General features: G+C 40.3%; 1 protein-coding gene, 1 long non-coding RNA gene and 1 other non-coding gene across 3 annotated transcripts in view; all 3 read left to right on the top strand.

Moving 5' to 3' along the window:
- LOC126020055 (uncharacterized) overlaps positions 1–12,310 on the top strand; it is a 1,004,964-nt gene that overhangs the window by 185,882 nt on the left and 806,772 nt on the right. The gene's annotated exons all lie outside the window — the stretch shown is intronic.
- OSBPL3 (oxysterol binding protein like 3) overlaps positions 1–12,310 on the top strand; it is a 210,965-nt gene that overhangs the window by 170,473 nt on the left and 28,182 nt on the right. The window contains exon 16 of the mRNA XM_049781437.1: positions 2,107–2,244. Coding sequence (XP_049637394.1) covers positions 2,107–2,244 — 138 coding nt within the window. The remainder of the gene's footprint in view (positions 1–2,106; positions 2,245–12,310) is intronic.
- On the top strand, positions 7,866–7,937 carry TRNAP-AGG (transfer RNA proline (anticodon AGG)). The gene has a single exon. It is a non-coding gene; the product is annotated as a tRNA-Pro (tRNA).

The following is a 12,310-nucleotide window of genomic DNA, read 5'->3' as shown; positions in this document are numbered from 1 at the left end:
TTGTTCTAGTTGACCTTGTAAGGCAGTTCAGGGTTGATTCTACCTTCCAATAGGAGGGAGAAAGAGCACAACAGATGTCCAGGTTTTAAGAACCAAACTGAACTGAGCCTAGTGAATTGATTTTGATGAAACACTTGGGGTTTGATAGTGGTGGTTTTAACTGCCAGTCTAGAGACCAGTGATGGCCCACAGAAATTTCCTCGATGAACCACAGAAAAGTTATTGCCATTTAGCTGACAGTGGTTTTCAACCATGCATGGGTCAGCAGACCAAATTTACAAAACGTTGAAAACCATGACTCTCAAGTTTTTTATGCTGAGATGGTCAGTATCATGAGGAGGGGGTGGGCCTTATTTTGCAAAAGGCTTGATGAAGCCTGCTGGAAAGAGGAAACACTGACATTGCCTGGACTAGAAAGCAAATTGGTAATCATTACTCACGTTTATTTGATGTGGTTTTGTTTGTTTGTTTTTGAGAGAGGGAGTGATCAAACCTAGAAATGTTCAGGAGTTATTCCTGGTTCTGTACTCCAGGGACCATATGCTGTGCTGGGGGTTTGAACCAGGGCCAGCTTTGTGGAAATAAAGAACCTTAACCTCTATGTTGTTTTTCTAAATACTTTGGCTTAATATTTTCCCCTGCTCCCCATCCCACTCAAGCCTTCCCAAAAACAGATAAAGAGTGTGTAATGTGCCTATAAAGGGGACAGGTGAATTCTGGCAAGGCTCTCAGAGAATTTCACTCATTTTCTGTTCAAGTAGAGTTTTTGTTCCTTCTCATCCACTGAAAGGCAGAGTTTTACTGTTATTGTGCTCTTGTCTCTGTTTTTGTTGCCCAAGCTCAGGAATGATTCACAGATGTTCTTTGATCAATGAGTTTTTAAGTTCTTTAGGTATGTACAGAATAAAATTGTGAATGAATTGGTAGGCTTACTGCAGACTTTTGAAGGAAATTGGCTCTATTTAGTCTCTCCTTCTCTCTCCTTTCTTAAAATTGTCATGATATTAGGATTCTTGGATATTGTCAAGATTAAAGGTGGCAGATTTGGGCGAGAGATAATAAAGGGGCAAAGGTTCTTAGCATATGTGCAACAGGGCCTGACCTTGAAGGGCCCAGAGCACCATATGTGCAAGTAATCCCTGACACTGCAGGGTAGAAGCAGAACTGAATCCTCAGATCCTTATGTTGAACCACCAGCTCAGTTAGCTAAGAATATTCAGAAGGGGCCCTTATGCCTGCTGAAGATATTGGATGCCCACTCCCCAAGAAATAAATTAACAGTAGCATTTTCAACTGCTAAGGCACCATGAAGGAGTCCATCTTGAAAGCCTCTACCAACTTTTCTTTAATTTTTATTTTGATCATAATGGCTTACATATCTTTCACAGTAGTATTTTAGGTACATATCAACATTGAATCAGGGGGATACCTATCACCAAATTTGTCCTCCCCCATCCCAGTTCCCCTTCTGCAACCCATATACCCCACCATCACCCCCTGGACTGCTAGAGTAGGCAGTCCCCTCTTTGACCAGCTCACTATTAGTGATCATATATCTGTTTGGTCCTGGTACCCTCCTCTGTCTCCCCCTTTATTTAAGAAGCGAAGCTAGGTAAATCAAGTTATGAATGTGAACTTTTTTTTAACTTTTTTGTGTGTGTGGTTTTTGGGTCACACCCAGCAGTCTCAGGGGTTACTCCTGGCTCCATCTCTACCAACTTTTAAGTAGTAAAACAAATGGGCAGATTCAGAGAAAGAAGGGCCTAGATTTGATCCCCAGCACTCCATAGTCATTGTGCATCACCAAAGAGCAACCCTCAATACAGAAGAGAGTGGTAATCAATCCCTGAGAACCACTGGGTGTGATCTCCAAACAAAAGGAAAACAAAAAGCCAGTGGCCAGTTTGGAAATGTCTAGTATTTTTTCTCTCATCCAAGAAGATTGTAATTGAAGTGTGCATCTTTCAACCAACATTGGTTCAGTGTCTTAAAAACAGAGACACGTCTTTGGTTTCCTTAAATAAGCCAAAAAAGAGAAATCAGTTTGGTTTGGTTCATATTTGTGAAATGAGTGTTGAGATGATAAGCTCTTTGTTCTCTTTCCAGGTGTATGTGGCAGCCTTTGCTGTGTCCGCTTATGCTTCTAGCTACTTCCGAGCTGGGAGCAAACCCTTTAACCCAGTGCTGGGAGAAACATACGAGTGTATTCGGGAGGACAAGGGCTTCCAGTACTTTTCAGAACAGGTAGGTATACGTCCTTTTGTGGGTTGGGAGGAATTGCTATTAAAAGTGCTTTTGAGGGGCTGGAGAGATAGCATGGAGGTAGAGCGTTTGCCTTGCATGCAGAAGGATGGTGGTTCAAATCCCGGCATCCCATATGGTCCCCCAAGCCTGCGAGGAGCGATTTCTGAGTCTAGAGCCAGGATTAACCCCTGAGTGCTGCCGGATGTGACCCCCCCCCCAAAAAAAAAAGTGCTTTTGAGATATTTATTCTTCACCTTTATCTAGCTTCAAAGCCATGGAGCTAATTGCAGTGTTTTCTTTATATAAAGAAAGGGATAGATTTCCTTGAGACAGAAATCTCACCGCTCCCTTGGGCATTAGTATCCATGCAATGCTCAGCATTGCTCCAGGAAGTGCTCCGGGCTTGAACAGTGCCTCTTCTGCTTAAAGACTTAGGAAGGGGAATTCACAGAGCGTGAAGCATTTGCCCAAAATTCAATGTAGAGATTTGAGTTTGCATCTGGGGGGCTGGGAGGTGGCTTAAGCAGTAGAGCATATGCCTTATATGTATGATGCTATGGTGTTGACCCCTGGCACTATTAGGCTGCCTCCCCAAACCTTCCAACTATGGCCCTACCAACAAATAAACATGTAAATCAAGAATGCAGCCTAAGTCACTGACTTCATCATTCTACCACACAAGTACCCGCATCAGAAAGGGTAGCACCAAGTAAAATTGATCTTGATTCTTATGTATGAGAGGTCATTCATTCCTGTATTTATTCTTACATATTCCTCAAACATATATTAGCTTACTGGTGTTGCTCTAGGTGCCAGGACACTGCAGGGGGTTGGAAGGTTAGAGGCTGACAAGAAATCCTGTTCAGGTACAAAGATCCAGGCACACATACACACCTTTCTGCAGCTTGTTTCCCTGTGGTCCAGAAGACTCTCCAGCCCAAGAACCAGATCTTTAAGAGCAACAATCTTCAAGAGCAGTGTCCTAGAATAATGTTTAAATAAACCTCAGCTGTCCTAATCATAAGCTCCATATCCCAGGGTGGATCCTTTACCTCTCTGGGCTGCAGTTTCCTCTTTGATTATAGTGATATCGACCCAGTTGCTTTGTTTTGGGGGCTTTGTATTTTTGGGGTATGGGGCCATGCCCCAGTAATGCTGAGTAACTCCTGGCTCTGTGCTCAGGAATTACTCCTGGCAGTGCGCAGATTATATGGAATGCTAGGGATTGAACCCAGGTCAGCCACATGTGAGGCAAGTGCCTTATTCACTGTACTATTTCTCCAGCCCCTGTTCTACATAGTTTCTTAGTGAAGATCCAATGAAATCCTCATTACAAATCAATTAGAGCAAGAACTGCCACATCTAGAATGAAGCGTGACATGAGAGTTTGCAGTCCTTGACATACAGTAGCTAGTTTGCAATACTGGAAACATCCTAAGTGTATGTCAAGAAAAAACTGTTTAAAATGAGGTGCATAAATAAAATAAAACAGTGCTTTCCTACCTGTTAATAAAGCAATGACTCAACCACATTCTCTACTTCTGTATGTCTTTATATCCCTAAATGCAACACAGAAACACCAAACATTATCACTTCAATCTATTTTTCCTCTCCCAATTTTTAGAAGACTGAGGAAATATGGGTTGGGTGGCTAAAATACTAGTTTTCCTTCCTGTGACCTCATTGCTTTCTATCTCAGTGGGTCTGCCTTTTCAAGGTATGGCCTAGATGTATGGAGGTGATACTTATTTTAACAGTAAATACCAAGCAGTGTTCTCAGGAAGTCAAATAGAAATGAATACACAGTAATCTGAAAGCATATTTGTGGCCATCTCCAATTAGAAGCTGAAAATGAGAGATTAAATACTGAAATTGTGAAAGGAAGAAGTGTTAAATCAGTAGTTAGGGTACTAACAATCTAATTTAGAGTCAACTGGGTTATTTAAATACTAAACCTAAAATGGAATGAGGATACATGAAAATATAATTGGTTACCATGGTACTGTATGCACTCATGTGAAAAACATAAAGGCCCCAAATAGCCCCAAATGATAGCAAATAGTTGGGGACAGACTGGTTAGGTACACAAAAAGAGTACTTGTGTGAGCTCATGTAAAGCTAAGCTCTAACTGCATGTACCCTGGACAGGGAAAAACCAAATTCATATCTATTGGTGTTTCTCCCAGAATAGAAATAGAAATCTGACCTCCTGGGCACATGCGCAGAAAGACAGAAAGAGCATTGCATAACTGGAGTTTGATTCCATGAAATGCTTTCCAAGGAAACAAAAAAGAGATATGGTCATTGTTAGCAGCCTAGGGTGTGTCTATTTGGTGTAATATAGACCCACTTTCAGAGCTAAACACCACCACTGACTTGTGTGACCTTGTGTAAACAACTTAAACTTCCTGAGTCTCAGTTATTTCTTTATCTGCGAAATAAGAGTATGGTTTCTTAGCTCTGAAGACACAATGAGCCCAAGTGAAAGAATATCCTGATACATTAATTATTTACAATGAGCACAGTAAATGTCTAGTGCCTGTTTAATGCTTTTACATTTAGAGTCAACTTTTAAGATTCTTTTTAATAGAGAGCAGGAAGAACAGTAAGAGGAGTGTTCAAATAGAAGAGATAGTAGGACTTTCTTTTAGGTGGTTTGAACCTAGAGCCTCATGTTTGCTTTCCCTTGCTAAGACAGTCTCAGTCCTTATCACAATGGAGCCCTTCATCTCTGTGGAGGATGACCTCAGGCCTTCAGAGAGTATTCTATTTCAGTACATCCAGAATAGATAAGCCTTTTGAGGGGAAATTCATACCAGCTAAGCTTATATGCATCAAGAGAACAACTTTCATCTCTTAGGGATTCCAGGAGGACAAGAGAATTCTTATTGAAAGAAATAATAGCAAAGAGCTTTCACAGTCTCATAAAGGAGGTTTAAAGGGTTCTAAGTAAGTCTAAATAGATGCATATACATGCTATAACTATGAATTCATGTTATAATTGAAATACTGAAAAAAAAATTTTCAGGGTGAGCATTCGTTGGGCTGGAACTCATAGTTTAAATGCACAAGGCCCTTATTTGATTCCCAGCACTGACTGTTCCACACTATAGAATCGCCCCAGATTTCCACTGGTCCTACCAGGCTGCAGTTACCTGCAGTAATCTACAAGATTACCAAGATTCTGCAGGTTACTATAATAAGCTACTACAAGTTCACCTGCTGCTCTGCTGCTGCTCTGCTGCAAGGACCGCAGGGCTGCATACTGCATACTGGTGCTGAAAGGCTCACATGGGCCCATGGGGCCCAGCTGCTAGGTGGGGCCAAGAGCTCACCTAAGGATGCCAATTTGTAACAACCACCAGTGGGACTGAGGGGTGGGAGATAGAGAGACAGACAGACAGACAGACAGACAGAGAGAGAACAGAGAGACAGGCAGACAGAGAGATGGAAAGAGTTGGAAATTCACCAGCCAGAGGTGCTGAGGAAGCCCAAAGTCCTGGGTTCAAATAGAGAAATAGAGGACAGATACAAATCATACAGCATCTCACTGATGCTTTATCTACCCCCCAATGGACCAGCAGATGCTGCTCTGGTCATTATCCTGGGCCCCACTCCAATGGTCTAAGTTTTCCCTTTTATACCCAGATGACATGGGGGCTTGTCCTTGTCCAAGGGGTGTGTCCAGGAGGCATGTCCAGGTTCAGCTGTCATAGTGGGGTAACCTAAGGGATGTGTCTAAGTCCATTATATCAGCAGATACCACCACTGTACCCTATCCCTCAGTACACCAGTTGTGGCCAGATTGGTCTCCTGCATCACCAGACGTGACTCTCTGGTGGGCCTTGGTACCACTAACTTAAGCAGTGCTGTATCACTGAGCCCTAGCATTGAACCAGTCAGCCATATGATCAGAGAGGGCTTCGGCCCTCCAGAGCACTACTTAACGGCCATTTCCCCTACATTCTCTAAATTTAGAGAATCCTAAAAATATCAAGAGGAAAGCAAAGAGTTACTTATAAGGGAACACATTTACAAAATTGTTAACAGAAACCATACAGGCCAGAAAAAAATGGCATATACAAAGTATGTGGGAAAGACTCCTAACCAAGGATATTGTACCCAGCTAGGCTATTACTCTCAGATTTGAAAGAAGAATAAAAAAATTTTTCAGATAACTAACTGTTGAAAGACTAGTAAACCTACCCTACAAAAGATACCTAAGGACTAACTAGAAAAGGAAAATAAGCTATATTTAGGAGTAGCTCTTGGGGGTGCTGGAGAGATATTACAGGACGTTTGCCTCACATGCGGCCAACCCGGGAGGGACCTGGTTCTATTCCCGATATTCCATATGGTCCCCTGCTTGCCAGGGGTGATTTCTGAGTGCAGAGCCAGGAGTAACCCCTGGGCACTGTGGTGTGTGGCCCAAAGACCAATCAATCAATTAATCAAGTTTAAAAAAAAAAAGAACTTAATCCTGGCAAGTTGAGGGACCACATGAGATGCTGGGAATCAAACTTGTCCATCCTGGTTCGACCACATGCAAGGCAAATGCCCTATGGCTATGCTATCTCCTCAGCCCCTTGGAGTACTTCTTTTAATTCTAAAACTTATGATTGGTTCTTTAAAAATAGATCTTATGGGCTGGAGAGATAGCATGGAGGTAAGGCGTTTGCCTTTCATGCAGAAGGTCATCGGTTCGAATCCCGACGTCCCATATGGTCCCCCATGCCTGCCAGGAGCAATTTCTGAGCATGGAGCCAGGAGTAACCCCTGAGCACTGCCGGGTGTGACCCAAAAACCACACACACACACACACACACAAAAAAAAATAGATCTTATTTATTTGACATTATATATATATATATATATATTAATTTATTTTGGCTTTTATTTTCTGAGGGAGGGTACAGCTGGTGGTTACTCCTGGCTCTGTGCTCAGGAATCATTCCTGGAGAGCTTGGAGGACTATATATGATGTTAAGGATTGAACCTGGGTTGATTGCATGGAAAGCAAATGCCCTCCCCATTATACTATTATTGGCTCTATTATTGGCATTGTTTAAATTCTGTTTTTGAATGTAGTTATAATATTTTGTTATTGCCTAATTCAGCATTCAAAAAAGGGTCATTGAAATTGATTTATTTTTAGAATGGGCCATGTTGTCTTGATTAATACCAAAAGTATGAATCTTCCTTATGTTTTAGAAGTTTTCTATTAATGTCTGGTTCTCTTGAGTTCACCTTTTATAATAAAAATTACCTCATTAGAGAGGTGTTATTATGTATAGTTTAGATGCAAAGTTTGTTATAACCTTCCTATCACCTTTGCTTCCTAACTCTCTATTACTGAAAAAGTACTTTTAATTTATAATTGTGTATTTGCCTCAAGCTCTCTAATTTTTGAAGAACAACTGATAGCATTTCAAATGTAGTTTTAGCCTGCCTGTGTCTGTGGCTCCATAGCGAGCAGTCAGAAGCGAGGCCAGCTGGAGTGCCGCCTCAGACTGGGCAGAGAGCCAGCCTGGAAGGAGAACAGAGGCTGCCTGGTGAAGCCACAGACTTTACTGCTATTGATGTAGCAAGAAGGGCACATCTGAGCAGTAATAAGCATCTGTGGCTCGTTGGTCTAGGGGTATGATTCTCGCTTAGGGTGCGAGAGGTCCCGGGTTCAAATCCCGGACGAGCCCAGTTTTGGGCCAGAGAGATAGCACAGCATGAGGGCGTTTGCTTTCTCATATGGTTCACCCCATGCCTGCCAGGAGCGACTTCAGAGCCAGGAGTAATCCCTGATCGCTGCTGGGTGTGACCAAAAAAAAAAAAATCAAATATAGTTTTAGCTCTTTAGTATGCTGAAGTACTGGTGTCCTGTTCTCTATGCAATGACTATAAAATGGAAACTCCATCATGCAACACTATTTCTTCATAAGATCTATAAGGATCTTAAGATTATTTCAAAACCTGACTGAATTTTCTCACTCCAACGACAAGATAGTTGTGTTTTTTTTTTTTTATTTTTGGTGCAGTTTATTGTTGTCTTGTAAGAGTGCTAATGTAATTTGAACTTATTCACACAGAAGTGGCATACTATAAAAGATAGCCCCTTATAATACAGGATGTTTGAATCTGACTCCTATATTCCTTTATATCATATCCTGTTTCATCATTCTCCCTTTTGTTTATAACTCTTCAACCAAGTTGGCCTTATAACATACCAAACTTTAAGTATCTTCTTCTATTTTTTTTATCTGTCTGATATTTCTGATCCAAAATCTTCACTGGCTAAGTCATTTGTCTTTGTCAAATTGTTTTATATGTCAAAAAAAGAAATATAAACTTGCTTAGTTATAAAAGTCTTGTGTCTATAGTAGAAAGCTACCTTATATTATGAAAATATACATGACATGACACAGAGAACAGACAGCTTTCATCCTCATGGCCAGTCATGTCTTCCACGTATAGAGATTATTTAATAAAACGTGACATGGTATGGAAAGAAGAATTGATTGGATGAAGGTGGGAGGCTATGCATATGAACTTGGGGTAGAAAGATTTTGGATCATTCACCTAATCCAGTGGTCCTCAAACTATGGCCCGCGGGTCACATACTGTATTTGTATCTGTTTTATTTCTTCATTGCAAAATAAGATATATGCAGTGTGCATAAGAATTCGTTCATAAGTTTTGTTTTTACTATAGTCAGACCCTCCAATGGTCTGAGGGACAGTGAACTGGCCCCCTGTTTAAAAAATTTGAGGACCCCTGAGTCCTAATTCTTTATCTTGGCCAGCATGAAACACATCAGATACGACACATCATCTCAATTCTTTCTCCTGTCCTTGTTTATGCTGACCAATGAACAGTTGCACACAAAGCCTTCTAATTTGACAAGCTAAAGAGAGTGCCAGGGGTTTTGTTCTATTTCATGTTGATACTAGTCAGTATGGTCCTTAGAGCTTCAAGCCCAAAAGGAAATTTTACTTTTAAGTAAACACCCTGACTCACTGACTCTGCCTTTGTTAGTTATGGATAGATAATGTGCTTTAATTTTCTTTTAAAACAGAAAACAAAACTTTTTATACCCCACCCCACCCTCACTGCCTACTTAACTTTCATGAGTTTAAGTGCTTCTTTTCACTTTTTTTATAATTGTCCAATTAATTTTATATATCTTTTTCACAGTCTTAGGTGAAGCCTCTGTTAAGTTTAGAGATAAATTTAATTAGTAGTTTAAAGTGGGTCTCTAGGACATTTTGTTTTTCATTTTTTTATTGTTAAATTATCTCTATTTAAACACCATGATTACAAATACGATTGTAGTTGTATGATTACAGTCATGTAAAGAACATTCCCCTTCACCAGTGCAAGATTCCCACCACCAATTTCCCAGATCTCCTGCCTCCCCATCCCACCCACACCTGTACTCAACACAGGCTTTCTACTTCCCTTGTTCATTCACATTGTTATGATAGTTCTCAGTTTAGCTATTTCTCTAACTACACTCATCACTATATGTGGTGAGCTTCATGTCATGAGCTGCACGTTCCAGCCCACGTCTCTCTTGTCTCTGAGATACTGCTAAAATGTCATTCATTTTTCTTAAAATTCATAGATGAGTGAAACTATTCTGCGTCTTTCTCTCTCCCTCTGACTTATTTTACTCAGCATAATAGATTTCATGTACATCCATGTATAGGAAAATTTCATGACTTCATCTCTCCTGATGGCTGCATAGTATTCCATTGTGTATATGTACCACAGTTTCTTTAGCCACTCATCTGTTGAAGAACATCTTGGTTGTTTCCAGAGTCTGGCTATTGTAAAGAGTGCTGCAATGAATATAGGTGTGAGGAAGGGATTTTTGTATTCTATTTTTGTGTTCCTCGGGTATATTCATAGGAGTGGTATAGTTGGATCGTATGGGAGCTCAATTTCCAGTTTTTGGAGGAATCTCCATATTGCTTTCCATAAAGGTTGGACTAGATGGCATTCCCACCAACAGTGGATAAGAGTTCCTTTCTCTCCACATCCCCGCCAGCACTGCTTGTTTTCCTTCTTTGTGATGTGTGCCAATCTCAGTGGCGTGAGGTGGTACCTCATAGTTGTTTTGATTTGCATCTCCCTGATGATTAGTGATGTGGAGCATCTTTTTATGTGCCTTTTGGCCATTTGCCTTTCTTATTTTACAAAGTGTCTGTTCATTTCTTCTCCCCATTTTTTTGATGGGGTTAGATTTTTTTTCTTTTATAGTTCGGCCAATACCTTGGATATTTTGGATATTAGTCCTTTATCTGATGGGTATTGGGTGAATAGTTTCTCCCACTCAGTGGGTGGCTTTTATATTCTGGGCACTATCTCCTTTGAGGTGCAGAAGCTTCTCAGCTTAATATAGTCCCATCTGTTTATCTGCTTCCACTTGTTTGGAGAGTGCTGTTTCCTCCCTAAAGATGCCTTTAGTCTCAATGTCATGGAGTTTTTTTTTACCTACATATTGTTGTATATATCTTATACTTTCAGATCTGATATCAAGGTCTTTAATCCATTTGGATTTACCTTCATACATGGTGTTAGCTGGGGGTCTGAGTTCGCTTTTTTGCAAGTGGCTAACCAGTTGTGCCAACACCACTTGTTGAAGAGGCTTTGCTTGCTCCATTTTGGATTTCTTGCTCCTTTATCAAAAACTAGGTAGTTATATGTCTGAGGAACATTCTCTGAGTACTCAGGCCTATTTCACTGATCTGAGGGTCTGTCTTTATTCCAATACTATGCTGTTTTGATAACTATTGCTTTTTAATACAGCTTAAAATTGGGGAAAGTAATGCCATATTCCTTTTCCCAAGGAGTGCTTTATCTACTCAAGAGTGTTTATTGTTCCAAATGAACTTCATCAGTGTTTGATCCACTTCTTTGAAGAATGTCATGGGTATCTTTAGAGGAATTGTGTTAAATCTGTACAATGCTTTTGGAAGTATTGCCATTTTAATGATGTTGATCCTGCCAATCCATGAGCACTGTATGTGTTTCCATTTCCTAGTGTCCTCTCTTATTGGAGCAGTGTTTTATAGTTTTCTTTCACATCTTTAGTCAGGTTGACTCCAAGATATTTGAGTTTGTGTGGCACTAATGTGAATGGGGTTGTTTTCTTAATGTCCATTTCTTCCCTATCATTATTGGTGTATAAAAAAGCCATTGAGTTTTGTGTGTTAATTTTGTAGTCTGCACTTTGCTATATGATTCTATTATTGAGTAGCTTTAAATGTATATTTAAGTCATGTTCACAAGCTTAAATCTGGAGATCAGAATTTAAGTAATTGAAATGTATTTACGTTTCCTTAATATACTGATTACAAAGTAAAAAAAAAACTTCCTTTTCACTTTTATCTGTCCCCTTTCCTCCCTTTTTCCCTGTCCTCCCTCTACTCCCTTATTTCCCTTCCTTCCTTCCTTTTCTTTCTTTGTTTTTCTCTTTTTTGTTTATTTTCTTTCCTTTCTTCTTTCTTTTTCTTGCTCTTTCCCCTTCACTTCCTTTTCTTTTTACTTTCTTTATTTTTTTTTGGTTTTTTGGACCACACCCGTTTGATGCTCAGGAGTTACTCCTGGCTAAGCGTTCAGAAATTGCCCCTGGCTTGAGGGATCATATGGCGCCTGGGGATCGAACGCAAGGCAGACACCTTACCTCTAGCGCCACCTCACCGGTCCCTCACTTCCTTTTCTTTTCTTTTTCTTTTCTTAGGCTCAAGTATCTGTAAAGTATCAGGGATTGAACTCAGCAACGCCTTCTTTGCTTTCTTGTGATTCTCTGCAATGAGTAAAAAAATAGCAAATTATATGATATCCTAACTGGGACTTTCAGATTAATGATTTAGGTTGAACTTACCTTTATGAGAACGTTCACAGGAAGTATGTTGCCAAGTAAAAAAAAACCGAAAAGAGCCAGAATAACGCAATTTCACTACTGAGTTTTCAAGACAACAGAAACTGCACAACATGAAATCAATACCTCCATCATTCCTCCAAGGCTGTGGAGTTTAGTGAGCATAGTTGGTTAGTGGCCAAAGAAGCT

This window comes from Suncus etruscus, chromosome 10 (genome assembly GCF_024139225.1).
Source record: "Suncus etruscus isolate mSunEtr1 chromosome 10, mSunEtr1.pri.cur, whole genome shotgun sequence".
NCBI classification, from domain to species: domain Eukaryota; kingdom Metazoa; phylum Chordata; class Mammalia; order Eulipotyphla; family Soricidae; genus Suncus; species Suncus etruscus.
Note: the sequence above shows the minus strand (reverse complement) of the source record. Positions and strands in the feature narration are given on the sequence as shown.